A 26,088-nucleotide genomic window follows, 5' to 3' on the forward strand; every position below is an offset into this window, starting at 1 on the left:
GTTGTTGCTTTGTTGACTGCAAAGGGAAAGGTTCTCCATCATTTTTAGCTGGCAAATTGAAATGAGTTACAGATTTATTCTTTCCCTCTGTATCCGTCTCATTAGCACTGTCTCATACAGCTCATGCTTCTCTGATCATGTGGTGCATTCAGATGGTTGGTTAATTCATCTCTTCTGCCCTTCAAATCAGGGTTGCATCTGGCACCAAAAATCAACAGGGCTGCACACACCTATGCTGAAAGATAATCTGGATCAATAAATGTGATGGACAAATAGAGCTTTTTGAATATCGTAAGGATCTATGATACGGCTTTTGTAGCATTTGAAAGTGAGCAATTACTCAGCATCTGTAATCTTACAGCTTCAGATTTGGGGGGTGTCATATTGAGCTTTTCTCCCTGGGTTCTTCTTGATGCCATAGAGTCAAAACCTGAGAAAAGCCAGAGAAAAGACTAAAAAATTTTAGACAGAGACCTCAGAATTTGTGCAAGATCCAGTCATTGGCACTATTATAATTTTTTTAAGTGTTGGAATGTAAGAAGGGAAAGAAAGGTTCTGACCATGAAGTAACAGATTTCCCTGTCCCTAAACTGTTTAAACCCTACATGTCCCCCTGGAAAGTTTTGTTCAAGCTATTTTTTCATCAAAATTACTCCAAATGTAATCAGAGCCAAAGAAGCAATTATTTTATGTCTAGATATTTTATGAGTAACAACATGAGCATCCCATTTGAATTTTATGTTACACTTAAAACCTCCTCATTGCAATGACAGTGTTTTGTAATAAATACTCCACAGAGTATGCTTTATTTTTTATGTTGGGAAAAAAAAAAAAAAAGCATTCAACAAATTGAAATAAACTACCCAGGCCAGCTGTCAGTTGCTGATGTGCAACCATGATCAAATCTGACCTGTAAATGTCATTTAAATCTTTTGTCTTATTGTTTCCAGGATCAAAGGGAGAGAACCTATTCAACAGTAAAAACAAAGTCCACTTCAGCTTCTATTAATAACCTAAAGCCAGGAACAGTGTATGTTTTCCAGATTCGTGCTTTTACTGCTGCTGGTTATGGAAATTATAGCCCTAGACTGGATGTTGCCACACTAGAAGAAGCCACAGGTAAACATTTAGATTTATGGGAAATCTGCATTTTCAGAAGTAATAAGAAAACCAAAAAATTAGCGTCATAGGCAATGTTATTAAAATTAGGAAAAGAATGAAATTCTAAGTGAAGGTGAATTTATGTCATTGTATTTTGAGGGATGAACTTCAATTAGTTGTTTTACCATAGAACTATGAATTGTACTCTTATAATTAGTGGGAAAAAATGTAGCATGTCGGGTTCTTCTCTGATGTCCTCTTCTAACACAAAGAAAAATTTGTTTTTTCTTTTTTTACTTGAACACATACTTCCTTCTCACAAAAGAAGAGGTTAGTGTTGAGCTGAATAACCCTACTAGGTTCTTCAGTAACTGAGGAGAGGAAGGAAGAGCAGATTTCAGCCCATGGTGGCTTCTCCAGGTCATTTTTTTTTCCCTGTGTGATTTCCTACTAAAAACAAACAAAGAAACAAACAAACAAATTTATAGTTTTGTTTACCTATGTGTGTGTCTTGTTTCAGATGTACGTCCATTCTTACTATCTTCTGATTTCCTAGGCCAGACAATTTGGTTTAAGAAAGTCTCAAAGACGCTAGGTTTCTTTAGGGCTCAAAGTTGCAAGCTCTGTAAACTAAAACCAGCCTCCTATAACCCTTATAATGGAAAGTATGAAGCTGAAGCATGAACTTGCTCAGTACAGTGCACCAAAGAATCTGGCTGTGACATTTCAGCAGGGGGATAACATTTTGGGAGAGTTTGCTTTTTCTTTGATGCTGAAACCAATCACACACCCTTATTTGTCTAAAAATTACAGATACATTTTTCACTACTGATAATGTTCATGCATACTTGGAGAAAATCTTCCAGATTTGGGGTCTTCGGATATAAGCTCTTGAGCCAGTGAGAGCTGTCGGTCATGAGTCAGCTCATGGGAACTCCCTGTATCCCTGGCAGCAAAATTTGGTCATTTGGGTTTGGGTCATTTGCTTCAGGTCAGCCTGCCTGACAACAAGTCAGCCAAGCTTGGAGCTGAGAATACAAAGCCTACAGTTTCAGAAGCCATAGGTACCAGCTCTGCTCTCTGTGCTTTATGCAGCACATCTGAGGCACAGGCACACATAATTGCATCTTATTTAACTGCAGCCAGGTGTCGCCTGAAGAATTTATGGGCATTCTTAAAAAAAAAAAAAAAAAAAAAAAGTAGTTAGATCTTAGCCTTGTTTCCACACAGAATATAAAAGCTGTCAATAACAAATAACAGCATACAGCTGACAGACATAATTGAAATAGTAATTGTCATAATAACAACAATATAATATTATTACCATTATTATTAGCTGTGTGTTTGATAGCATAATTTTCATCTGTAGAGTTACTCTTTTTTATTTCTTACTTTGTAAAGAGACTGATTTACAAAGGCAGTAAAATTCAACAGAATCCCTGAGATACATCAGCATCCTGAGTTACAGACAGAAGTAATTTCATATTTGGGTGAATTTCTGGAAAACAAATGAAAAAGCTTTAACAATCTTTAACATGTTCCTGCTAATTTTCTAATTTATTGTCCATAGTAATCTAAAATTGTTAGACAAAAATGTTTCCCAAACATTTCATTCATTACATTAGTATTTTTTATACACTGCATGTAAGCATACTGAGACACTAAGATGAGCAAAGACCACTTCTGAGGTAAACAGTCTTGACTGGAGTTTGATTAATTTATGGAAAATCAGGAAATCTTAGAATAAATGTATCACTGGCCCTTTTGCATCGTGTACCCTTTTTCTGACTCGGTGATGAAAATCTACATATAAACTAGTGACATTCTGATCCAGTATGCACAGCAGATATTTTGTCACAAGCTAGCTTTGTGTTCTGACATTCCATGTCCTGTGCATTCACAAAAGAAAATTTCAAATGTAACATATTTTCAATTTTATTGAGAGGAAATTGTAGGATGTAATTCCTATCAATGATAAACAATCCCAATTTTCCACATATAGGTTTTAGAAATAACTAAAAAGTTGATTAAAAGATCAAATCATGCAGGTTAATAAAATTATGTTTGTGTTAGTATTTCATAAGAACTTTAGTGGATCATTTTTCAGTGGATTATTTTTAGGAAATATACCTCAGGTGAGCAGAAAACCTGCTACAGTTGAGTCATTGGCATTATTCCAATGGATTTCTGAATGTGACTTTCAAAACTATCAAAGTATTTCAAGAATATATATAGTTGTAGTGCTCAACTAGCAGTTAGATAGTCCTGTTGCCTACCTGAAATTCACCTGGCATTTCAACTGGTGCTGTTGATTTAGTAGATTTTTGTGTTATGTTCCAGTTTCTGTATTGTGATCAAAACTGCATGGCCACTTTCCAGTATTTGAGGAACTCAGATTATGTATATGTCCATTATGTAATCTGATATGTAAAATATACGTATTTAATACCTGTACTCACACATATTGTATGTGTTGGACAACATACATTTACGTAAAAACTGTAAAATTACAAAGCAAAAATGCTTTATGAAGGTAGGATATTTATATTCCATGCTGTGTTTGTCACAGATCAAACTAACTGAATTTTGTTGTTGTAAACATCATTTATCAGAGACAGAAGTCCTCCTGGAAGAAAATATAAATTCAAAGAATATCACTTAAGCGGTAATTTTACCTTTTTTGATCCACTGAATTATTTCAAAGATATCTTGAATTATTTGTAGCCAGTGGATCTAAAGAGGCTGCTGTGTTTTCTGTAATTCCAAAAGTATGGGAGACATTGTATTCTAGATATCAAGCAGAACAAACCATAAGAATAAATGAAAGCATTCAGTTTAAAAAGGTTGATGGCATTTTCTAATAAGAATTTCAATGGAAAAATAATTGTGCAATTGTTTGTGAAAACTTTTTGTTTTTCAATGAGGACTGGAGGTATACAAACCAGAGTTAAAACTTCCCTCAGGGGACACACAGATTTCAGTGGTGCGCTCATCTGTTTTCCTGAAAGCCAGAAAGCCCTCCTGGACGTTCTCAGTCACAGCAAGACAAGTTGATCGTGATATCTTTCAAAATAGGCCATCTTATTTACAATACTGCAACATCTCCTTCACCTTTGTACTGTCTAAAATCTCTGATGGGGAGTTTGCCACTTGTTACATGTCTTACTGGCAAAGTAGAAGGACTCAGCGCAACCTGGCAGGAATAAAATTTTGCCTTTTGCTTTTGCCATGAATAGATTTAAATCGAGCAATGTTGAAGTAGCATGCAGATGTAAAATATATTTATAATGTCTGAAATAAACAACTGCTGCAAAATTTTATAGAAGACATAAAGAATAATATTTAAGAATGTGACGTTTGGTCTGCATGAAACCAATTTATTGCTGAAGCTTTCATGTACACTTCATCAGGAATTCTTTTCTGTAGCTCAGGTTACCTGCATGAAAAATTGTTGCTGGAGGAGCTGCACAGCTTTTATAACTAATCTCCTCTTTTAAATGCTCCAGAGTGTTTGGGTATTCCCCATCCCTCCAACCATGTACATAGAAGGTAACCTTGACTCCTATAAACTAAACACTGCCTCATTCCTCTACATAAGAAGATATCACAATGTCAGATTAGGTGTCACCTGTAGCTGGTCCCTGTACTGCGTTCTGAGCCTGAGCAGAGCTTAACTGGAAATAAGGCAGACTTCTCTGTCCTGCTGATGTTTCCCTGCCACTACTACTGTGGCAACACCAATGACTGGCAACCATGCCATAGACTCCCTGAAAGGATCATCTGCACCCCAAAATCTTTCCTCTCAGGATACTCTTGCATCCTTATTTCTGCTCGACCACGTTCCAGAAATTGGTAATTGCACATAAGCCAAGTAACAGCCTGATTTCACCACACAGATGGGAGAAGCAGCACAGAGACACTACATGAACAGAGGATTCTCACCAGACCAATCCTATAACCAGACCTTTTTTCCTTATTTATTTATTTATTTATGTGTTTATTTATTTATTTTTAAGATGTAAAAGTACATCATGAACTTCATCCCACCTATCTTACCGGTTGGGCAGTGTACTGTGCCCCCAGCGTTTCCAGAGCCCAAATAACATCCTCAGCTTGCCTCCAGACTGTACCAGTGTCCAAAATCTGTGAGGCAGTTATGCAGAGCAACCCACTCACATATGTCAACCTCTATGCATTCAACTTGGCTGCTAGATTAGGTGACAAGCTTGGAAAAGTATTATTCCAAACTCTGTTAGATGGATACAGCTTCACACACTGGCCATTGGGACAAAATGCCGCCTTGTCTTGACTCCCAAGTGAGGTTTGCACTGAAGTTCTAAGAAGGAATGGAAAAAATTTTAGGAAATTTTACATTAACTTCAATATTCCTATGTTTGAGGCTGTCTAGTTTGATGGGCAGACAGTTTTTCAGGAACTGGGTTGTATTACTTATGTCCCTTGCACTTATACCCCATTACTTATGCCCTTATGTCACAAGGTAGTGACCACTGATTTCCTAAAGGTTGCCCAAATGGGATATGTGCAGGCCTATAGCAATACCCCACTGTCCTGGGTATCTCAGAAAGTTATAGTTACTCAAAAAAAAAGCATTTGTCCTTTTCAGTTAAAGCCCAATATGAATAACGAGATCTTCCTCACCTGCATTAGGAAGAATATATAAAATTTATAAAGTTTCTTTGGGAAATAAAATTGGGGGGGGGGGGGGGGGGGCAGGAATTTCACCTCAATGCAGAGGTGCTGTGTTATGCTGTGAAGCATAACAAAGGGGTTTTTATTTCGGGGGTGGGGGAAGTAAGTAATACAGTTCAGTGACAAAATAAATCATGTTGATTGGTTTACTTCTGCCAAGACACAGCAAAGAAAAGATTGGCTGGTTTGTTTCTATGGGAACCTATGAAATCTGCACCCAGAAGATTCTGTGGGATTCAGAAAATCCTCATCTTTAGGTAGCACCACCGGGACTTAACCAGTTAACCGTATTAACATATCATCTACAGTTTAGTTAATCAGCTGTCAGTATCTTTTTTTTTTTTTTTTTTTTGTGACTCACACTTCCATAGTCCCTTTCTCAGCATCACTGCCTGATGTTTCTTCCTTTATTCTCAGTATCTTGGGCCAGATCCTCAGTTACAAATCACTATAGCTCCATAGAGTTCAGTAGAGTTGTGTTCATTTAATACAGCTGAGTATATGACCACCTTCATTAGCTGAGTGGCAAGCAATGTATATAACAAACTTTGAGGGTTCTCAGGCTAAGTATTTACATCCTCAGTTTAAATTAATGTGACATGCATACATTTGCATATATTAATAACATTGGCATAAATGAATAAAAAGAGCGATAGCGTGTGGATATTTTGGCATGTAAATCCTCTGAAGCATAGAGAATTCCATTTTGTGTATGTGGAAGCACCTTTTCATTGCTAACAGAAACAAATTTTAAGTGATAATATCAATTTAAAATGATTAATAGCAGTAAGAGAGATAAATACGCTAAGAAGTCTGTGTTAATAGTTAATGTTTCACCTTAAAAATTCTTCTTATACTTAAGATACTATTTCATACTACCATTAAAGTCATACCAACCATTTTTAGTAGTGTGGCTAGGAGCAGAGCTCTTCAGGGATCATTCTCCTACTGTACCCCTTTACAGAGATGTCCTCCTCCCTTTTAGGAAGGGATCAACCGCTGAACAAAGCAGAAGACATTACACCAGAAGGCAGTTAAATTGGCTGGTGCTGGCTTTCAGTACATGGTTGTATCACTTTGACCAAGTTACTTCTGGCACAGGTCCTTTTTTATTCCCTGTAGATGATCATTAACTCATCCGGCATTTGAGTGAATTTCTGATAGAGGCCTTCCTTTAGATTGAATTCATCAAATTAATAATTGTAGGCAACTGAAAAAATAAACTAACAGTCTGCAATTCATGAGGGTTGATTTAATTTTATTGCAAGTCCTTTGTAGGGAATAATATTAAGCTAATCTCTGTTTTTTTCTCTGTTTACAGCCACGGCTGTTTCCAGTGAACAGAATCCTGTTATTATCATAGCTGTGGTTGCTGTAGCAGGAACCATCATTCTGGTCTTCATGGTGTTTGGATTCATCATTGGGCGAAGGTATTGTGCCTTACATAAGCATAAGTACATCTGACCCCGCTTTTGTGAGTTCTTAAGGCATATTCTAATCTGGAATGGAAATTTGCAAAACTTAAATGGAACTCATGTTTTTTAAGGACAATTTTCATTCAAATCCCATTATCAATTATACAGTTTTTCTGCTTACTTTAGCAAGACACACTTAAATCAAGATGTTCTTTCAGTCCTATGTAAATGTGCTATAAAAGGAACCCTCAGCAAGCTCTTCACCAGTACTCCTCAAAGTTCCTCTTTCTGTTTAGTTTCTCTCATGTGGAGAAGCATGACACTTTATCTGATCAGCCTTTAAATGACTTTACATTCGAGAAAAAGAGACACAGCAGTAAGTTTAAGAATACCCTCATGTAAAATAGTGTTCTACTTTCAAGTTCTTTAATCCCCTGTTTTATCCATAGAAGCTTTTCACAGGAACAAGGTTCTTTAGGACCTGTCCCAACTGGTATTTGATACAAAAGCCTTTTGATTACAACTGCTCATGATTTATTTAAACCTCTGCTGTCAAGAGAATTATAGCTCAAACTTTCAAAGGGCCTACAGGAGCTAGGTGCTCATAGACTGAAAATCCCAGCCTGAAAAACCGATGTTGTCAGGACTTTATATGTGAGGAAGTAAATCATTATTTACCAGTAAAACTGACGTCTTTCTTTTCAGGCATTGTGGCTATAGCAAAGCTGATCAAGAAGGGGATGAAGAGCTTTACTTTCATTGTAAGTGTTTTGCTTTTTTCCCCTTTTCAAAAATCCCCAACTGTAGTACTGTAGACAATACTAAAATAACACGCCATGAAATACAAGGTTGCACAAAATTTAAAAATTCTGTGTAAATAGCAAGCGGGAAGTTAAACATTGTAAAAATGTGACCTACACAAAAAGAATGCAGATTAAGGTCAACATTGTCACAATTTTATTTCTATGCGTGTATACGATATACCATTGTTTTCATTCCACCTTTTTTTTTATTATTATTGGTTCCTTTGAATACATGTTTCACACCATCCCAATGATCCCTCTGAGATGCAGTATTTGGAGGTCTTTGGCTAAGTGACTGTACGATCTTTACCCCAGGCAAACTTCAGATTAAGAAAGCAACAGTCACTGTATCACCCTAACAATGAAGTTGGTCTGCTCAAAAGCTGTTTTCTGCTACTGAGAATACAATAGCATCAATATTATAAATAAACAAATAAATAAATCCTTAAAAATATTTAATATGAAAAGAAAGATCAGCTATTTCACTGCTTTTCTCTGTTCTAGAATCACTTGCCTAGTGAAAAATAGCACCCAAAAACTCTCTTTGTAAAATCCTAGGTATCGCTTGAATTTTTAGAACCCTGGAAAAATTTAATAAAATATGTCTTTCTTGGGTTAATGACGATAGAAAATTTAAGGAGAGAGGACGGCTTATGCAATAAAAGAGAAAGAATAGTTTCAGTTGTATCTGAAAATTATTTTTAAAACTTTGGTTTTTTTAGCCCTTTCTTATTTTAGTTGTATTATCATTTTGACATGAGAAATTAAAAATGTTTGAAATTGTTCTAAATCAGTCATTAACTCAGGAAGTATGATGAAACTAAGTTGCAAAATGATTTTGCTCATCCAAAATTGCAAAACCACATAATAGAACTAACTACAACTTCTGATAATAAAAAAATAAAATAAAAAATAAGAAGCCCAGATTTCCAGTTTTCTCCCATATCTGGTAACTCTCATATTGGTAAAAGGTGCCATGTAGTCATGCTATGCTGTATGCAGCCTTTGTTGTTCACCAATAATTGCAGCTGTAGTTTAAATCCATTCGATATTTTTTTTTTATGAAAGCAATATGGTTTATCTTATTTTTGATTTATTAAAATCAGGAGCTATTATCAGAAGATGGAGAATGAAGAAGCACATGGAGAATGAAGTAGCCACTAGTCACAAATTTATAGCATCTTCTTAGTGTGTGACTCTTTAAAGAAGTAGCTCTAGCCCAGAAGTCCAGTGGAAATCAGACCAAGGTTTCTGTTTCACTTTTCTGCCCTAGCAAAATCAGACCAGCTGGAATTTGTTCATGTTCCATGAGTTTGGATGTGATGCTACCTAAATTTTTTAATTTAAATGCAGTGAGTATTAAACCAAGTAGTGACATCGTTGCAGCTTTTGTCGATCAGTTTATAATCTGTACAAGAAGGGTGGAAAATAGTAATGGGATGAGAATTATTTATCATGCACTTTGCAGTGCAGCTGATTTTAAAGAAATCATTGAAAATCTGATGTAACTGAAATGTTGCTGTTCTGGGAGTGATGGTTTAGAAATTTGCCTCTCACAGACGCATTATAAGCTTTTCACATCCTCAGAAGAGCTACTGCTTTCACTTTCTAAGTCTCCATTATGTCCTTGAAGGAAAATATCAACTATGTCTTCTTGTATTTGAGTAGATAAACAAAGGGAATATGCTAGCTAAATAATGTCTTTCCTCATCTCCATTATCTGTGATGTTTTTTCTGAAAGTGTAAACAAATTAATATGAAAGCTGCTACTTAACATTTAATAGTTGATCCAGAAATAGTGAAAAATGGTTCACTCAATGGTTTCTCTCATTTTACTTCTAAGAAATTTGGTTTTCCAGAAAGTCAATCCGGACAGTTAGCATATGCAGTCTTTTTAAAATTGTAGCACCAAATGTAAGTCACTTTTTTCCCAGGCTAGTTTTTCATCATCTGTTGATTGAAGGCTTAGTATTTAATTTTGTTTGATAACCATATACAGAATAAGATGGAATACAGGGCTGTGGTCACCAGCTTGGTCACAGAGACATGAACAACAGCGTGGTGTCTTTCTGCTCCAGGACCTCTAAGCAACCTTCTTACCTGTAGAGATGCTAGATTGGATTTTCAAAAACTTAACTTACAACAAACACTTAACACCAAAATTTACAAGTAACTATTTTTAAAGCAGCTTTTAAGGCACTGCATTTAATATAATATCATATATTTCATTTTTATACCCCTCAGCTCTCTGTGGCCCAAATGCTACATTTAAAGATACAAAAACAGTGGAGGGGTTTACTCAAGCAATTCAGATTTACATTTTGCATCCTCCTACCATTTTTTTGTAACAATGTCTTCAAATCTATGCCAACACTATTTCACATTGGTATGCCGAGATAGCCTTGGCCTGTCAAAATGTTTTATGACAGCTCGAATAAAGAACCATCAGAGGCCGATTTGAGATTTCCAAGGTTACCTCCAATCCAGTCCTCTTATCACAAACACAACGAGGATGGCTCATTCTCCATCTCACTGCCTGAAAGCACTATTATAGGAGGGTAGCCTACTGATTTCTTCTCCTTTGGTCTTTTTTGGTTTTAATGAATAAACATTTCTAATTTGAAAAATACGTAGCATTATCAACACAATTGGAAGCACATTTATTTAAATACATAATATAGCAAGCAGTAACATCTGGGCAAAATCTTGAATAATTTTTCTCTGTGTAAATTCATTAGATTTTTCTAATAATTTCTCTAACCTTTTCCTTCTTATAAGTTTTTCGTTTGTTTTTGTCAGTAATGCAATCTGAAACATAAAAACAAGTGACTACTAAGCCATTTTTAAAACATTTTCAAATTCAAAATATCTTATGTTCAATTAAGAGATTACAAAGCAACCATAAACTATGTTTTGTATTGACTTCTGATCCAATTCGTGTATATCAGTGCATCAAACAGAAACATTATTGCTTTTTGATACTGGGTTTTAATTGACTGATTTAATTAAAACTCAGGTCTGTAATCCTTGAGAGCTAAATTAACTACATAAACATTTTTTGGTTAATAGATTTTCAGGGTTGCTCTACTTTCATCAGAAATTTCTGCTTTTGAAAGAAGAGCAAATAATTTTCCTGAATCAGCAGCAAACTAAGGGGAAAAAAAAATACATGCTGGCCAGAGCGCTTTGCTGCCTGAGTTATACAAAGAGCTATACTGGAAAATGAGGGAACAAAACCCAAGGTGCTGCAATTTATTCAGTTAGGTGCTTGAGAAAGGAAATAATTGTTCCACGGCATCCTTTTTTTCCCCTTCCTGTGCCTTTGCTTGTTGACTACAAGTGTTTTTCATGTTTGTATTGTAGTGCAAGACATATACCTAAGGATATAAATTCTAAACACTGTGAAAAGTTTAGCTTGGCTATTGCCACAGTCTGGAAATATATTCAGTAGTTTAAGCAAATTAAAGTAGGTAGCGGATCCTTTCAAATCCCTCTAGAAGATGGGGATAATGTAAAGAAATGCTGTTTACTCAACCTGGGAAAGGAGAATAAGCTGTTCTTACACAGAAAAGAAAGTTTCACCTCCTTTATAGCCTCCCCCCATCTCACTTTACTTTTCCTCCCACCCGGCCCTTGCATTTTATTCCATTGAACATTATTTAATATATATTACTTCTTTAACTTAAAGGAATAGGTGCAAATGTTAATGTTAGTCATTTTTAGAGACGGGATTGCGTACTCGTGTCAGCATGCTTGCAGATGACACAAAACTAAAGTTGCCTCTCAGAGCGGCTCTGACTCAGGCGGTGTTGGAGGCAGGTTCACTCTTCCAAGGAGCACTCTGCATAATGAAATTCCTGGGCTGACTGCACAATAAGTGCCTTTGCTTCATCACAGTCATGCTTTCTTACATCATTACAGTTAAATTTCCAGGCACCAAAACCTACATTGACCCTGAAACCTACGAGGACCCAAATAGAGCTGTCCATCAATTCGCCAAGGAGCTAGATGCCTCTTGTATTAAAATTGAGCGTGTGATTGGTGCAGGTAAGGCTGCCGTGGCTTCCTTATTCAACTGTTCCATTTAGCCAGGATCGAAACTCATACATCATAATGACAGGCAAATAATTATACCTTGACTATAGAAGAACTTTTTGCATTTGCCAGAGTGGTTAAGAGCAATGAAGCTGCACTCACTTTTAAAATATAAAAATAAACAGGAAAAACACACACACACAGACTCAGACACACACACACACACACGCACGCACACACACTTACAAGAAGTAAATGAAGAATTTTGTTTGACATTGAAAAGTTGCAGGTTTCTAATTTATATATCTACTGTAAAAAATGTAATTTTTTTTTTTGTGGGGGAAGTAATTTTGCTTCCTATTCTTTACTGTCAGAGTAAAAGGGTTAGGCACAAGTGCAAATTCTGCTCACTTTCTTTTTGCAAGAAGGTTTTTTGGCCTCTGATTTTTTTTCATCTGAATAAGGAAAAGTGTCTGCAGCTCAAAATCTTACATACAGACTGGGAAGGTCTTGTTTCTGTATAACAAAATCTTCCTTAAGGCTGTTTTTTCTTCTGCCATTTTCCTTTTTGATATTTTATGAATACAAAAAGTTATTGTTTAACTCCTCATGACTGATTGTAATTGCACATTGCTTTTCTTCCTCTTGAACTGTCTACCACCTACTTAAGCTGTGGTGTTCATGCTCTAAAAAGGCAGTTTCATTTGTTTGCATTAATAAGATACATGACATTTTTATTGCACTACTCCATGTAGTGAAATTAAGTTTCTGTGGGTAAGAAAAATATCAAATACTTTGGATTCCTGGAGGAAATGTTCTTTTGCTTTCCTGTTGTTTTATAAAAGTATTACTAAAATACTTTTAAATCACCCTGTAGTTTGGCATGCACTGTAAATTACATAGTATTATTTTAAAAGAGAAGAAGAAAGATCTCTAAAATAAACTGTTTTAACTGTAAAAAATCCTTACACTTAGAAATCACAATGCCTTTTTAAAGTAACCTCACTCATGTTGAATCATGTCTTAATCAAGGAGTAGTACCATTGTAATTAACAACATTGCTTGAGAAAATTATTTTCAGATGAGTAAGAGCATAAGAATCCAGCCCCTGCTAACTAGTAATTTTGTGATGCTAGAATGGCAGCATCTCTTCTAATAAATATACAATATACAAGATTTAAAATCTAGATTAGCATAGAAAAATTATTGAGTTTTATCTTTTGCTTTGAGTTAAAAAACTATCATCATAGCAACAGTTCAGAGCATGAAGATGTATTCAGTTGGACTTTGCTGATGCCTTCTGGGCAAAATGCTGAAAACGCTTTGGTTGCAAAGAGGATGCAATTTAAGGCACAAGTATTTTCAGTGTTATGGCAGAGGAAATAATAATAATTTGGTTGGCTGTAGATTAATTTATTCTTGATTTTAATGAGTATAACTGATAACAAAAATCTAACTTTTGTCAGTAGTCATTCCTGAAGAAAGCTTCTTAGAAGTACTATGGTAAAAGAGTATTTTAGTTCTCTTTTTAACCTGTTGATGTAGACAGAGGCAGGAGTGAAATAAAATGCAGTCCAAGTTCAACAGAATGTTAAAGAGTAAAAGAAGCATCTGAAACTCATACATCAAAGAAGAATACAGAATTTCTACTGCTGACCAGAAAAACCACCAGAAAAGCCACTTAGCAGTCTCAATGTGCACTAGTAATGCTGGCCACATCAGCTATTCTGTAGTGCCATGTCTCTCTCAGACAAATAGGGTGCAAGTATGCTTGGGCTCAATTTGCATGAGGGATATGTGCTTTCCTTGCCAAGATTTTCATTACCACCCTGCTGTGGCCACCTGTCAGATACAGATTATGGTATCCACTATGTTGAGTCCTTGTTCATACCACAGATCCTTTGTTTTAGTCTCTTCCTTGTTGACATGCTGAGCTCATGGCTGTTGGCTGTGCAGTGTTCCCACTCTTGTTGTCATATTTTCTGGTTCCTTTTTGGGCACTATTTCAGCTAAATATACTTTGTTGGGAATAAAAGTAGTTCTTTGGCTATCATCCTGGCCTGAAATGAATGATATACACATTCAAGTTTCTGATTTGCCTGAGTATGAGTGATTTGCTTTTGGAAATCAGTCAAAATCATATCCCAGAGAGCTGGAAAGGAGTTAAGCCTCAGTGTCTTCCGTGCCAAGTATCCTAATTACCTGGCTCTGAAATATCACATACATATACTCACATACTGTTTTCAGCGTGTGGGGAAAAAAAAAAAAAAAGAAAAAAAGAAAAAAAAGCAGTTTTGGAAGGTATAGCAAGAGAAAATTGTTATACTAATTGTTATACTTTAGTTAGCTGTTGTGGCTAGTAGTCAGTTGTTGTGACTAGGGGCTGTGATTAAGGTGAGTGGTGCATTCATTAATAGTCATCCTCATTGCTCATGAAGTGCAGGAAGGAGGTTAAGGCAACAAGCTAAAGGCATGAGCAGTCCAAGAGCTGATCATCACCTATGTCTCTCATGATATTCATAACTATGACTTGGATGTTCATACCATAATTCCAGTGCTCAAGGATAGCTGAGGGTAATGTTCAGACAAGAATAATGCCCTCTGTCTGTCTGATTAGTTTAGGTACAACACTGTTAACAGAGGTATGTGGAGTTGATTGGAGCTAACCTTAACTTAAATTCTGTCGAACAGAGCAAGAGGAATTCAATTATATAGAGAGTAATCTCCTGTGAGATTTGTAAAACTGGCTGTGCTGAGTGGAGATTTGCCCAAAGATTAGGAAATACTGTGGTCCAGCCAAAGTTCTACCCTTCTGGGCTGGAGGGACTGTGAAGCTGAGGCCTACTGTTTTTGTCTTCTCTGAGATCTGCTGTTGGGGGTGGCAGGAAAACAGTAACATTGGACAGTGACAGTGTTTTAAACAAGATTTCTCAAAATTCATAAATTATGACAATTCAAAATCCATTTACCTCCTTAGGTACTTCCCAGGCACCCCTGTCTCTCTGCTGCCTTACCAGTGTGTATCTGCACTTAAATCCTAATCCCACCAGTTTTCTCAGGACCTCAGCCTACATCTCAAAGGGATTCTATAATCAAACAGTCTGCACTGGTGTTTCCTAATTCAATCATTGTTTTTTTCAGCATTCATCCTAAAACATGTCTTAGTAGGTGTGTCTGCATACTTGTGTGTACCCAATAGCTTAATTTTAAGACATTCTGCAGGTATGCAGGAGATAAATTTTAGACTTGATTGGATTTGGAGGAGGGACTTGGCTCTCTCTCTACCATATTCCAGATAAATTTGCAATGTACCAGACTATTAAATATTCCGCGAAGAGTCTTTACTTTTTTTTAAAGAGATGTTCCCCTCTATTCAGCATAAAATATATTACCACCCTATTCTCCTATATGTCCCAAGAAAACTTTTTTCCTGGCTACAGAATGGGGTTCTCTTTTTCTCCTTGCTGAAACTGCTGTGACACAAGGGGCAGTCCTTCAGTCTTCCACAATCTCAAAAATAGTGTGATAGATGTATTGCCATTCAGTTCCACATCTCATATATTTCAATGCTCTTTCTTGTCCAATGCAGTCCAATTACTTCTATCCCAAATTGTGGTTGTTGAGTTGCTGAGGCCTTTTCTTTTTTTTTTTTTTTATTAATTCTTACTGGCTGTTTGGCCATTTTATTCACATGCTTCTTCAAGTTCCAATTATCTGATAATTTAGAAACCTTTTACAGATTCCAGCATTTGCTTGTGTTTGTTTAATGTAACAAAATTATTATGTCACACCTTTCATTTCATAATCTGCAAAGTAAATTATCCTTCTTGAATGTAATAATGAAGTGCTTCATTTAACACTATAACAATGTTAAATTAAAAGCAGCTTTGAAAGATGTGCCTTTTGAAAGAAACAAAGAAAAAAAAACACATTGGATATAAAGATAGCAAGGAAACCATTTGAAACAGAATGACATTTTCACTTAGAAATAGTATTAGTATTTCTGTAACAGTATTTTCTTGTGAAAACCATTTTTATTTCCTGTGTTTGAAAAAAAAAAATGCAGCAAGTTACTAACAAGTCTTTTACAAAGATTCAGATAATAGTCCTGTAGATTGGTTTAACTTGCATGTTTGCTCCGTAGGGTACTCAGTCAGCAATTCATGTAGAGCACATGCCTGTCTTTGTGTTCTTAAGTAATCCATTTCAAATATGAATACTTGTGTATTCAATTTAAATACATACTTAGGCAGCTAGTTCAATCAAGGCCTATAAAGAGCATTGATATTACAGCCAGAGTAATTCAGTGTTGATCTACTTCATTTTAGGAGAGTTTGGTGAAGTGTGCAGTGGGCGTCTAAAGCTTCCTGGCAAGAGGGATGTTGCAGTAGCCATAAAAACTCTGAAGGTTGGCTACACTGAAAAGCAGAGAAGAGATTTCCTGTGTGAAGCAAGCATCATGGGACAATTTGACCACCCCAACGTTGTTCACTTAGAAGGGGTCGTTACCAGAGGTAAGCAGTGGCTTGATTTGTCAGTCAGATAACAACCTAATGTCAGAAATTACTTTTGTTTATTCATGGTCAAAGATTCAAATTATAAACAGACTGTACACTCCTAATGGATTTTCTCCTGATGCGTAACTAACTAAAACAATATCTACTTTATGCTACAACCTGAGGAAAAAATTAAGATGCATGCATGATTAAAAGATGAAATACTTTGAAATATATTATTTTTCTAGTTTCATTTAGCCTCAAAGACCATGCAGAGAGATAAGGTTTCTTATGTCCTTTCATATTATCTGAAGTGTCATTATTCCAGAGTCCTGGTCACACAGCAGGAGTCAGAAGAACACACTGACATTTTGATTTGTACGGTTTAATTTTGTGAATCATGACCACGTTCCATGCAGACATTTAAGAACTTATTAGAGCTCAGTAACAGTGCTGGAGGCTTCAGAAATTCTCATGTCTCAACAATTCAGACCTTCAAAGGAATAACATGTGTTTTATCAAAAAAAGGCACTCCATTTGTTTTACAGTTTCTCAAACAAAATGTGCCTTCATTTCTTTTAGGGAAACCAGTCATGATTGTAATAGAATACATGGAAAATGGGGCCTTAGATGCATTTCTTAGGGTGAGTACCAAAAAGAAAATATATATAAGCATATTTTAAGTTACACATCTACGTATAGATGTGTAACATCTATATATAATGTTTTAAAATACGTTGTTTTATATGTGCATTTATATATATTTATATGCAGACATAGATGATATTAAAATAAAAGTCCTTTTCAGGCTGAAATGGAACTTGTCAAATACTAGCAGTTCTCTAAGTTATTTCAGCAAAATCAGGTCAGAAATCAGAAGATCAGACAGGATCATATGGAAACATTCTAGGAACGTAAGTGGCAATTTTAAGCGGCATTTAAGGTGGCTCTTATTACTGCTACCAGCCGCATGGAGGTGACTGATACTTGAAGCCCAGTCTTCTGCCTTTTTGGAGCAGCATTTATTTTTTGAGCATGGTAGAAATCAAAACACAAGAATCCCTAAATGAACTATAGTCACATTTAAGAGAAGAACAAAGCAAAAATAAAAACAAGTTCATAAGTATTTAGTGTTTGTTGGGTGTGTGCTCTGAACTAGATGGTTCTTATGCCTTGCCTGGTGTACAGTATGAAATGAAGTATAACACTCTATAGAGATGGGAAAGAGAGAGAGAGAGAAATTGCAAGCTATGAATAAAGTGATTGGTAGCTTGAGTTGAAAAAGGAGACAGTTCTCATTTTCTTGACAAATACAATTATTCTGAGAGAGGAAGAGCATAGAAGCAAACAATAAAGAATTGGTTCATCAGGAAAGCTCTCTTGATAAAGACTTGCCATGAGTTAGTCAGAATTTTATGGGGATTAGCAAGTTTTGTTACTTCTAGTACATTAGAAGTAACATGCATTTCTTAACTGGATGTACTGCTTTGTCTCTGAAACAAATAAAACTTGCTCTTGAAGTGCGTTTCTTTGCCCTAGGATGAATTGCCACATAAGTTGTAAATAAGTAGAAACCTAAAGTTGTAAAACTAATTCTTATTTCTTTTCTCAGCTATACTAACAAGAATTGCTGCTCCTTTCTCCCCTCCAGAAACATGACGGGCAATTTACAGTCATTCAGCTGGTGGGAATGTTGAGAGGAATTGCTGCTGGAATGAGATATTTGGCTGATATGGGATATGTACACAGGGATCTTGCAGCACGCAATATTCTTGTCAACAGTAACCTTGTTTGTAAAGTGTCAGACTTTGGCCTTTCCAGAGTTGTAGAAGATGATCCAGAGGCTGTCTACACTACTACTGTAAGAGAAATTGATATTTTTTAGTCATTTTGAAATGCGGTTATTAAGAAGAAGCATATCTTCTGGCAAGCAGAGAAAAAATAAATACATTCATTGCTTGAGAAATGGTAACCAGTGAAAAGGGAGACAGTTTCTGCAGACATCTGGCTCTAAGTAGAGTATGATTTTTTTGTAACAGCATGCATTTTTAATTGGTAAAGTTCTAAATATTTTGAACAGTATCTTTATTCCCTTCCTCACGATTCTCTTTTTGAACAAATACAGAAGTTTTAATCATAGAAAGGTTAGTCATCTCACCTAATATGAGCCAATCAAAATATTTGTAGGGTATTATTATTTTTCAGACTAGATTTTATCTCACCAAAAAGTTGGCTAGCTTGAGGCTAGACTGTGACAAAGCTCAACTCCTGTGTTTTCCCTTGCTTTTGGGTGGGATGCTTTTCTTAAATAACCATTCATTGGGCACACTATGCTCTTTATTCTTTTGTTGAGCCAGCTCTCTTTTCCCACCCGTGGGGCTTGACTGTACCTATTTTCTCATGCTGAGGGAAGGAGGGGCCCCTGGAATCTGCTCCAACAGGCACAGGGATCTGGAAAGCACACAGGCATTCCACATTCATGGGTGTCACTCCTGCCACTTGGATCCAAGTGGAATTCCAGTTTTAAAGTGCTAGGCTGAGATTTCAGAGGAGTCATATGACAATGCAATGGAATTTATATGCACAGGATGAGATTTCCCTCACTTAGCTTGAGACACCCAGGAGTTAAATGTCAAGTCTAAATCAGACAGCTAAGCAGCCTCTTAAAATCAATGGAAAGAGAAGCACTTGTAGAGAAATGCATCCAACTTAGCTTAGGTGCCTAACTTTCTACAGTCCTGGTGCTTAAGAGCTTAAGTTTAAGCTTCCTTCTGAAAAATCTGCAATTGGTAAATTACAATATCTGATGTAAATGTTGATTTTTATAGAAATAATTATAAATGAACTCTAAGGAAGATGATGTGGAAATTTTGAAGTAGAAAAAAATATATCTTTTTCTTCCACAGGGTGGAAAAATTCCAGTGAGATGGACAGCTCCAGAGGCAATCCAGTACCGCAAATTTACATCAGCCAGTGATGTATGGAGTTATGGAATAGTTATGTGGGAAGTAATGTCTTATGGAGAACGGCCTTACTGGGACATGTCAAATCAAGATGTAGGTTATCCTTTGTCTGTGAGCACACATGTATTAGAAAAACAAATATTACATACTTTAAATGTATACACATATTTCACTACACATGAATGTAATTTTGTTTTAGGAATAAGATATTCCAAAATGTGGTAAGGTTCTCAATAATAGGAAAAGTTACAAAGCTTGCACTTTTTACCTACATCTCTAAATCCTAATTCTTCCATGTGGTTGTTCTAGGTTTCTATCCCAAGTATAAAGTAAAATTGGAACGTCCAAAATAGTAATATATGCTCTTCACTTTATTATACTTAAGTATAGAAGGAACTAATTTTTTCAAATGAAAAATTAATTGTTAGGTTTCTGACCTCAGAGCAATGATTAATCAGTTGAAAAAAGTTGTTAAAAATCTGAGTGGCAGTTAATGACCTACTTCGTCATTTTAAAGTTAATTATGCTGATTTAACAATATCCTTGTTTTCATAAAATATGACCTAGAGCAACAGGTCAGCAGTAATAGAACATATGGGTGTTAATCTTGGTTTCTGACAAGAGTGTCTATTAACATAGAAAGTATACAGGGAAAAGCCATGCAGGTGAGAAAGATGTCAGAAAGATTCACATTTAAAGTTCTTCAGGTTGAAGGCTTGGGGTTCTTTTTTATTATTACCATTATTTTATTTTTTGATTGAATGATCGACATTAGAGTTTAAAAAAGCGATAAAAGTGTAAATGATGAGTCAGTTTGACACAGTGCAAAGTTGTTAATATTTGACAGGTCTCAGTGTCAAAGATTTCATGGACTGTCAAAATATGGGCAAACAAGTCCTTGGGGCAGAGAAAGAGAAATATTTACATTCCCTAGACACCCGGTAGATTTTCATTTCTTTTGACACCTTCTTTCTGTACTAGATTCAAATATAAAAGAAGTCTGACAGGAATATAAGATGCCTCAAAGGCAAACCTTACCTATCTTTCAGGGAACAACAAGGAAAAACTTTTAAATAAAGGGGAAATTCCAATACCTTCATGCATCTGGATGGATTTTGAAAAGTATTCCCTTTATAGAAAGCTGCAAGTAAAGCACATGAATTAACCTTTCTCATAAAATAGATTGTTACAATTTCTTGCACTTTAATATATATTTAACATTTTACATAATGATCTTCAATAGCACATAGATAAAAGATGCATCAATTGCTTAGTAAAATAAATTCAAATATTTTTGCATGCTGTGATCTTTTAGTGTGTCCTAAAATGTACCCCCCAAAACCTGTACACATATTATCAATTGCACAGACAAATCCATGATACAAAAATCATTGTATGGTTATTTATTTATTCCCCTCCATGGTTATCAATGGGAGTATTTAACTGGAAGTGAAAATGCTAAATGTGTCTCTTCTAATTTTCCATACATACCCAGGCAGTTTTTTTATCTTAAGTCCATCATTTTGCCTAAACGTGGAGGTGGGTGTAGTCATGGACCAGATCAGATCTGAAGAATCTCTAAGTTTGCAGCTTTGGATGGCACTTCTTTAATCCCACTCCTTTTCCTATAAGTCATTGTTTTAGATTGATAAAGGATACAGATTTATGTTGCAATTTCTCTTTAAGCTTAATCTGTGTTCGTAACAGGTGCCTTCAAACCTCTGTACTTTACTATTTTCCGAAGTTTGCCAGTTCTAGTTCTCACTAGTGTTCATGTAGATCAATTCTTCAGAAAATAGTAAGATTAGGTCTCCAGAATAAGGTGTTTAGGTTTCCATGTTTTTGTTGTTGGTGTTTGTTTGTTTATTTCTTTTCTGGACTCCTGGCTTTATTATTATTTAAATTAATAACATTATTATTATTATTATTATATACGCAGAAGAAGTGTGATAACCACAAACCAAACATTACAATGTCCAGATTCCCTTACTTAAGTTTTCTCTGATCTTCGTTAGCAACCAATATATACAGTTTACAGACCTGCTCTTCTTCTAATCTATTTTGCATTCTTAGATAGCCTGATTATGAGAGAAACATACCAGATTCTCAACAATACTTTTTTTTTTTTACTTTTTTTTTTTTCTTTTGTGGCAGAAGCTACATTTGAATTTGAAACAAATTGTGGCAAATGTAAATAATATAAATAAATTCTATTAGTAAGAACTCCAGCTGAGTTCTCTTTGTAGCTTTGCTTATTCAAAAAATATATTTTTTATTTATTTCTGATGCTGATTTTTGAACACCACCACCGCCTTTCTTAACAGAGTTGACACTCATATTATTATTCTTAAAATTATCTGAGTTCTGTAAAAATTTAAAAACAACCCCTCCTCACACACAACTATCAATACTTTGGAATGTTTTTACAGTGTTTTGGATATTCCCAGCCATTCCATCCATCTCTAGATAACTTATTCATATATATTTCCAGGTTTCATCCTTCATGTTCACTTTTCTGAGAAAATGCATCAAAGAAGCTGATTCCATGGTATCCCCAAAGCCTTCTAAAAATATTTTCACCTTGTTTCCTACCTCCCTCAGATTTCTTTCCAAATCACAGTGAGCATGGAAAAGTTGTGTTCCTGATCTCATTCATATTTTCACCACTAGGATAAAATCTTACCTAGATCATCTGTTATTTCCAAGTTTCTTAAATAATTTGGTTTTTATTTGCTCATGGGATTATTTACTTTTTCATTCCTCATTGATTGTGTTTGCATTCTGACTTCTTAAACAACTGCTTCACTTTTAACAAATAGTAGTTGCTATGCACAATGTGTTTAAAACCTTTTACCCCGTGTAAGAACTTTTCTTAGAAATTTCTGATTGACTTTTCAAAGCACACCAGTTTTTCTATGCACACTGTAGCTTATTTTTAAGTTTTACTCCACTTTACTGCCTCTTTTGGTTGTGCAGTGCTGTTATTTTGTTTTTCCTCTTAATACTGATCCAAAAGATCTTACATTTTGCTTTCAATGTTTTCTTTCATATATACTATTCTTTTTTGCAATTTTCCTGTTCTTCTGCAGAAATCCTCTTTTCCCACTCTATCTGACAGATAACTCACTGTCTCTAAAAGGTCACCACACTCATTCTTCAAGGTGTGGATGAACTGAATATTTCTCAGCCATTTTTGAGCTGTAGGACAGTATTGTCATTCTAAATGTATGGATAGAAAGATGAGGCACAGGGAGATGAGGCAACCTCCCTGAGGTCAGAAGGACATCCTGTGACACAAACGTGCAGAAAGTGCTCTGCCTCTGGGTTATGCCTCCTCTTTTCACAAACTTCATTTCTGCAAAAAGGTTTTGATACAATCATGGATTTCAGCTAGATTTTTGAAGGTCATTTTTTATCCTTTGCTGTTCTGTCTACTTTGCAGTCCACTGCTTTTGCATTTTCTCACACAACCTGTGAAATATTTTATATCTGAGGTTATTATTTTCACTAAACCTGGGATATTCACCTGGATATTCAACTTCATTTATCATACCAGATCTGTTTCCTAGGACTAAGTCCAGAACAGCTTCTGGAAAAGCTGTTTCTACTTTCTGTAAAAACCGAAGGAGAACACAGTCCTATGCACTATCCTTCAGAAATAAGCACCCTTCCTTAGCAATTCTAATATGCTATGTCAGTCAATGTCAGTATACTTGAAATCCCCCATGACCAGCGTTTTAGCCCCTTTTCACGAGCTTTTCTTATCTGCATTGCTTCCTGATGTGCTTTCTTATCCTGCCCTCAAGGTTTGCAGCAGTTTTCTGTGATTTTACTTTAACCATTTTTCTTTCTCACTTAAATCCAAATGGACTTGGCTAAGGATATCAACGAGTGGATGTAATTCTTGGTTCAGATATTTGTGATCTCTTTCAATCATATCATCATGTAGCAGCATCTCTTATTAAATCTAACTTTCTGTTTAGGTGATATATTAAAATACGATTCAACCAGCTCTCCTTCACTCACATTTTTGCTTCTGTATCTTTAATGTAACATGGCTAGACATAGAATACAACTTTTTTTTCCCTAACAATTTCTGTCTGCTAAACATTTTTCTTGGATCCTTTTATAATATCTTCAGGGTTTTTGCATTTTATTATGTGCATGCACAGATCCCTATCCATTTACAAGTCAGTTGCTTCTACCACACTCTCTCATAAAGACCTTGGGGCAAGTAATAATGCTTTCTGAAATAACTCCATTTATCAATCTATCTGTTGCTCCCTTGGTAAATTTAATTGTTGCTCCCCACTGCTCACTTGACTAGGTAATAGAGCTATGTTCTGCACATATAAAATAATATGCCTAATAAGCCCAAAGATAAAATCAGGAAACTATTTGAAGACATGAAGGCTAGTGTAAAAACAACAGACTCATATTTTTACAATGCTGATGGCAAATGTTAGTTGATTGATTTTATTTTGTTTATTACTATTACTATTTTGCTTTTCTTGCACTGGGTAGCAAAATATATTTCTTAAATAGCTGTTGATGAAAAATGACTGACTATGTTGACTACTAGGTTATAAAAGCAATTGAAGAAGGCTATCGTTTGCCAGCACCCATGGATTGCCCAGCAGGACTACACCAGCTGATGCTAGACTGTTGGCAGAAAGAACGTGGTGAAAGGCCAAAGTTTGAGCAGATAGTTGGTATTCTGGACAAAATGATTAGGAACCCAAACAGCTTGAAAACCCCTCTGGGAACCTGTAGCAGGTAAGAAAAGCTTTAGAGAGTGCTTGTATGATGGTGCGTGTGGCTGGATTCTGGATGTTGTGGTTGGTGGCTGGTTCCAGTTCACTCTTACTCCATGTGTCTCTCAGTTCTTCCTTCTGCCTGATCCCTGTTCTTCCCTTCCTTCATTCACCCTTCTTTTGTACTGTGCTGAACAAAACTAAAAGGGACTTTTCATAAAAAATAACCAAAATAAAGAAAGTAAATATTGTGAAACTAACACACTTCTCAGTAAACTACTACCTACTTGTCACTCTTTCCACACTCACCACCAGCAGTCTTTGTTTTCTTTGTCTCTTAAAATTAAGTCTTGATGGCAAGGATCATCATCTATTGTAGTTTTATAAGATGCTTCCCTTGCCTACTAGGAGCTGATACAGCAGAAACAATAATTAACAATAATACTCATGTTTGGCCAAAATACTTTGACATTGCTAAACTTGAGATTTTTAGATTCGTATTCTGGCTTTATTTCCTTTCAGTGATTGCATCTCATTGTATTTCATGGTGTAGCTTTTTATGGCTTCTTCATAAAATTCAGGTGATTTATTTAATCATGGTAATCTTTTGATTCACAAGCTAGATCAATGCACTAGGGAATCAGCTGGCCTGTGTTCTGCTTCCAGTTCTTCTACTGACTGATTTGCTGTGTGACCTTAAGCAACTTACTTTGTGTCTCTGCTCTTTCCATGTCTTTGTTTTGTCTCATCCAATTCAATAATGGGAATAGCTACTGCTATATTCTCTAAGATGCTTAAAAGAATAGTATCTTTATTTTATTCAGCAACTTCAGTTGCAGCAGCTGTCACACTAGGTAATAAGGTTGATTTTCTGTTGGTAAAATAGTCCATTAGGCTGATATTGCTCACTCTGACCTCTCATCTTTTATGTGAATAATCTTAGGAAATACATGTTGTGAGCTACAGAGCAGTCAGAACTATTCACAGAATAATCTAAACTGTGTAAAAAAAAGGCCTATAACTTTCTACTCTTGAAGTTTTTAATACCCCAAACTTATTTAACTCTCACCTTGCTAAATATTCCCTGATGTTTTACTCTCTTTGGAAACAACTTACTTTCCTTTTTCCTTCTCTGTAGACCAATTAGCCCTCTTCTGGACCAGAACACTCCCGATTTTACCACTTTCTGCTCCGTAGGCGAATGGTTACAAGCTATTAAGATGGAAAGATATAAGGATAATTTCACAGCAGCAGGCTACAACTCTCTTGAATCAGTTGCCAGGATGACTATTGAGTAAGTTAGTACTGGGCATGTTTAACTTGTGTTTAGGGAACTTCTAGGTGAAATAATACACAATGTTCAACTCCAAAACTTTACCCTGAGTACAAACATGGTACTTGGGGTTAAGCCAGCAGGTTTAGCAATTCATGATGTTATATTACAGCATCCTTGAAAAGGCAAATACCATACTACCTATGAGTGGCAATACATTTTTCCCTGTTTTTGAGATCAATTGAAATAATAACAAGGGGCTAGAATTTGAGGGAGAATGTAGCCCATTCCAGAGTAAGTATGTATAGGAAAATAACCACATTGTTTCCACTACCTAATTGGTACCTTTTTCCATATGCGTGCTAGGAAGATGTCGAGCTTTCATCTAATTGGCTGGGGTCTGTCTGTGCCCTGCAAGAAATGACATTGCATTGGGATGAAAGTCTATAGAAGCAAAACAATTTTCTGAAGGCAATCACGGCCAGTATTGGCACTGCTATCTTAAAAAGGTCTTCTTTGCACCCTGAAAACAAAGTTC

The 26,088-nt window shown here is 35.8% G+C and overlaps 1 protein-coding gene across 6 annotated transcripts in view; it reads left to right on the plus strand.

Annotated features, from left to right (window-relative positions):
• The window catches only part of EPHA7 (EPH receptor A7), a 169,549-nt gene that overhangs the window by 123,327 nt on the left and 20,134 nt on the right, over nucleotides 1–26,088 (plus strand). For 3 of the 6 annotated variants that reach the window (XM_013180192.3, XM_013180194.3, XM_066994512.1), the window contains 10 exons: nucleotides 951–1,119; nucleotides 7,133–7,241; nucleotides 7,932–7,987; nucleotides 11,951–12,076; nucleotides 16,393–16,578; nucleotides 17,143–17,204; nucleotides 18,212–18,421; nucleotides 19,467–19,616; nucleotides 24,106–24,299; nucleotides 25,416–25,571. In XM_013180192.3, coding sequence (XP_013035646.1) covers nucleotides 951–1,119; nucleotides 7,133–7,241; nucleotides 7,932–7,987; nucleotides 11,951–12,076; nucleotides 16,393–16,578; nucleotides 17,143–17,204; nucleotides 18,212–18,421; nucleotides 19,467–19,616; nucleotides 24,106–24,299; nucleotides 25,416–25,571 — 1,418 coding nt within the window. The remainder of the gene's footprint in view (nucleotides 1–950; nucleotides 1,120–7,132; nucleotides 7,242–7,931; nucleotides 7,988–11,950; nucleotides 12,077–16,392; nucleotides 16,579–17,142; nucleotides 17,205–18,211; nucleotides 18,422–19,466; nucleotides 19,617–24,105; nucleotides 24,300–25,415; nucleotides 25,572–26,088) is intronic. The other 3 variants (XM_013180195.3, XM_013180196.3, XM_066994513.1) reach the window with 3 other exon arrangements.

The sequence above is a fragment of the Anser cygnoides genome, chromosome 3 (assembly GCF_040182565.1).
Source record: "Anser cygnoides isolate HZ-2024a breed goose chromosome 3, Taihu_goose_T2T_genome, whole genome shotgun sequence".
Classification (NCBI taxonomy): domain Eukaryota; kingdom Metazoa; phylum Chordata; class Aves; order Anseriformes; family Anatidae; genus Anser; species Anser cygnoides.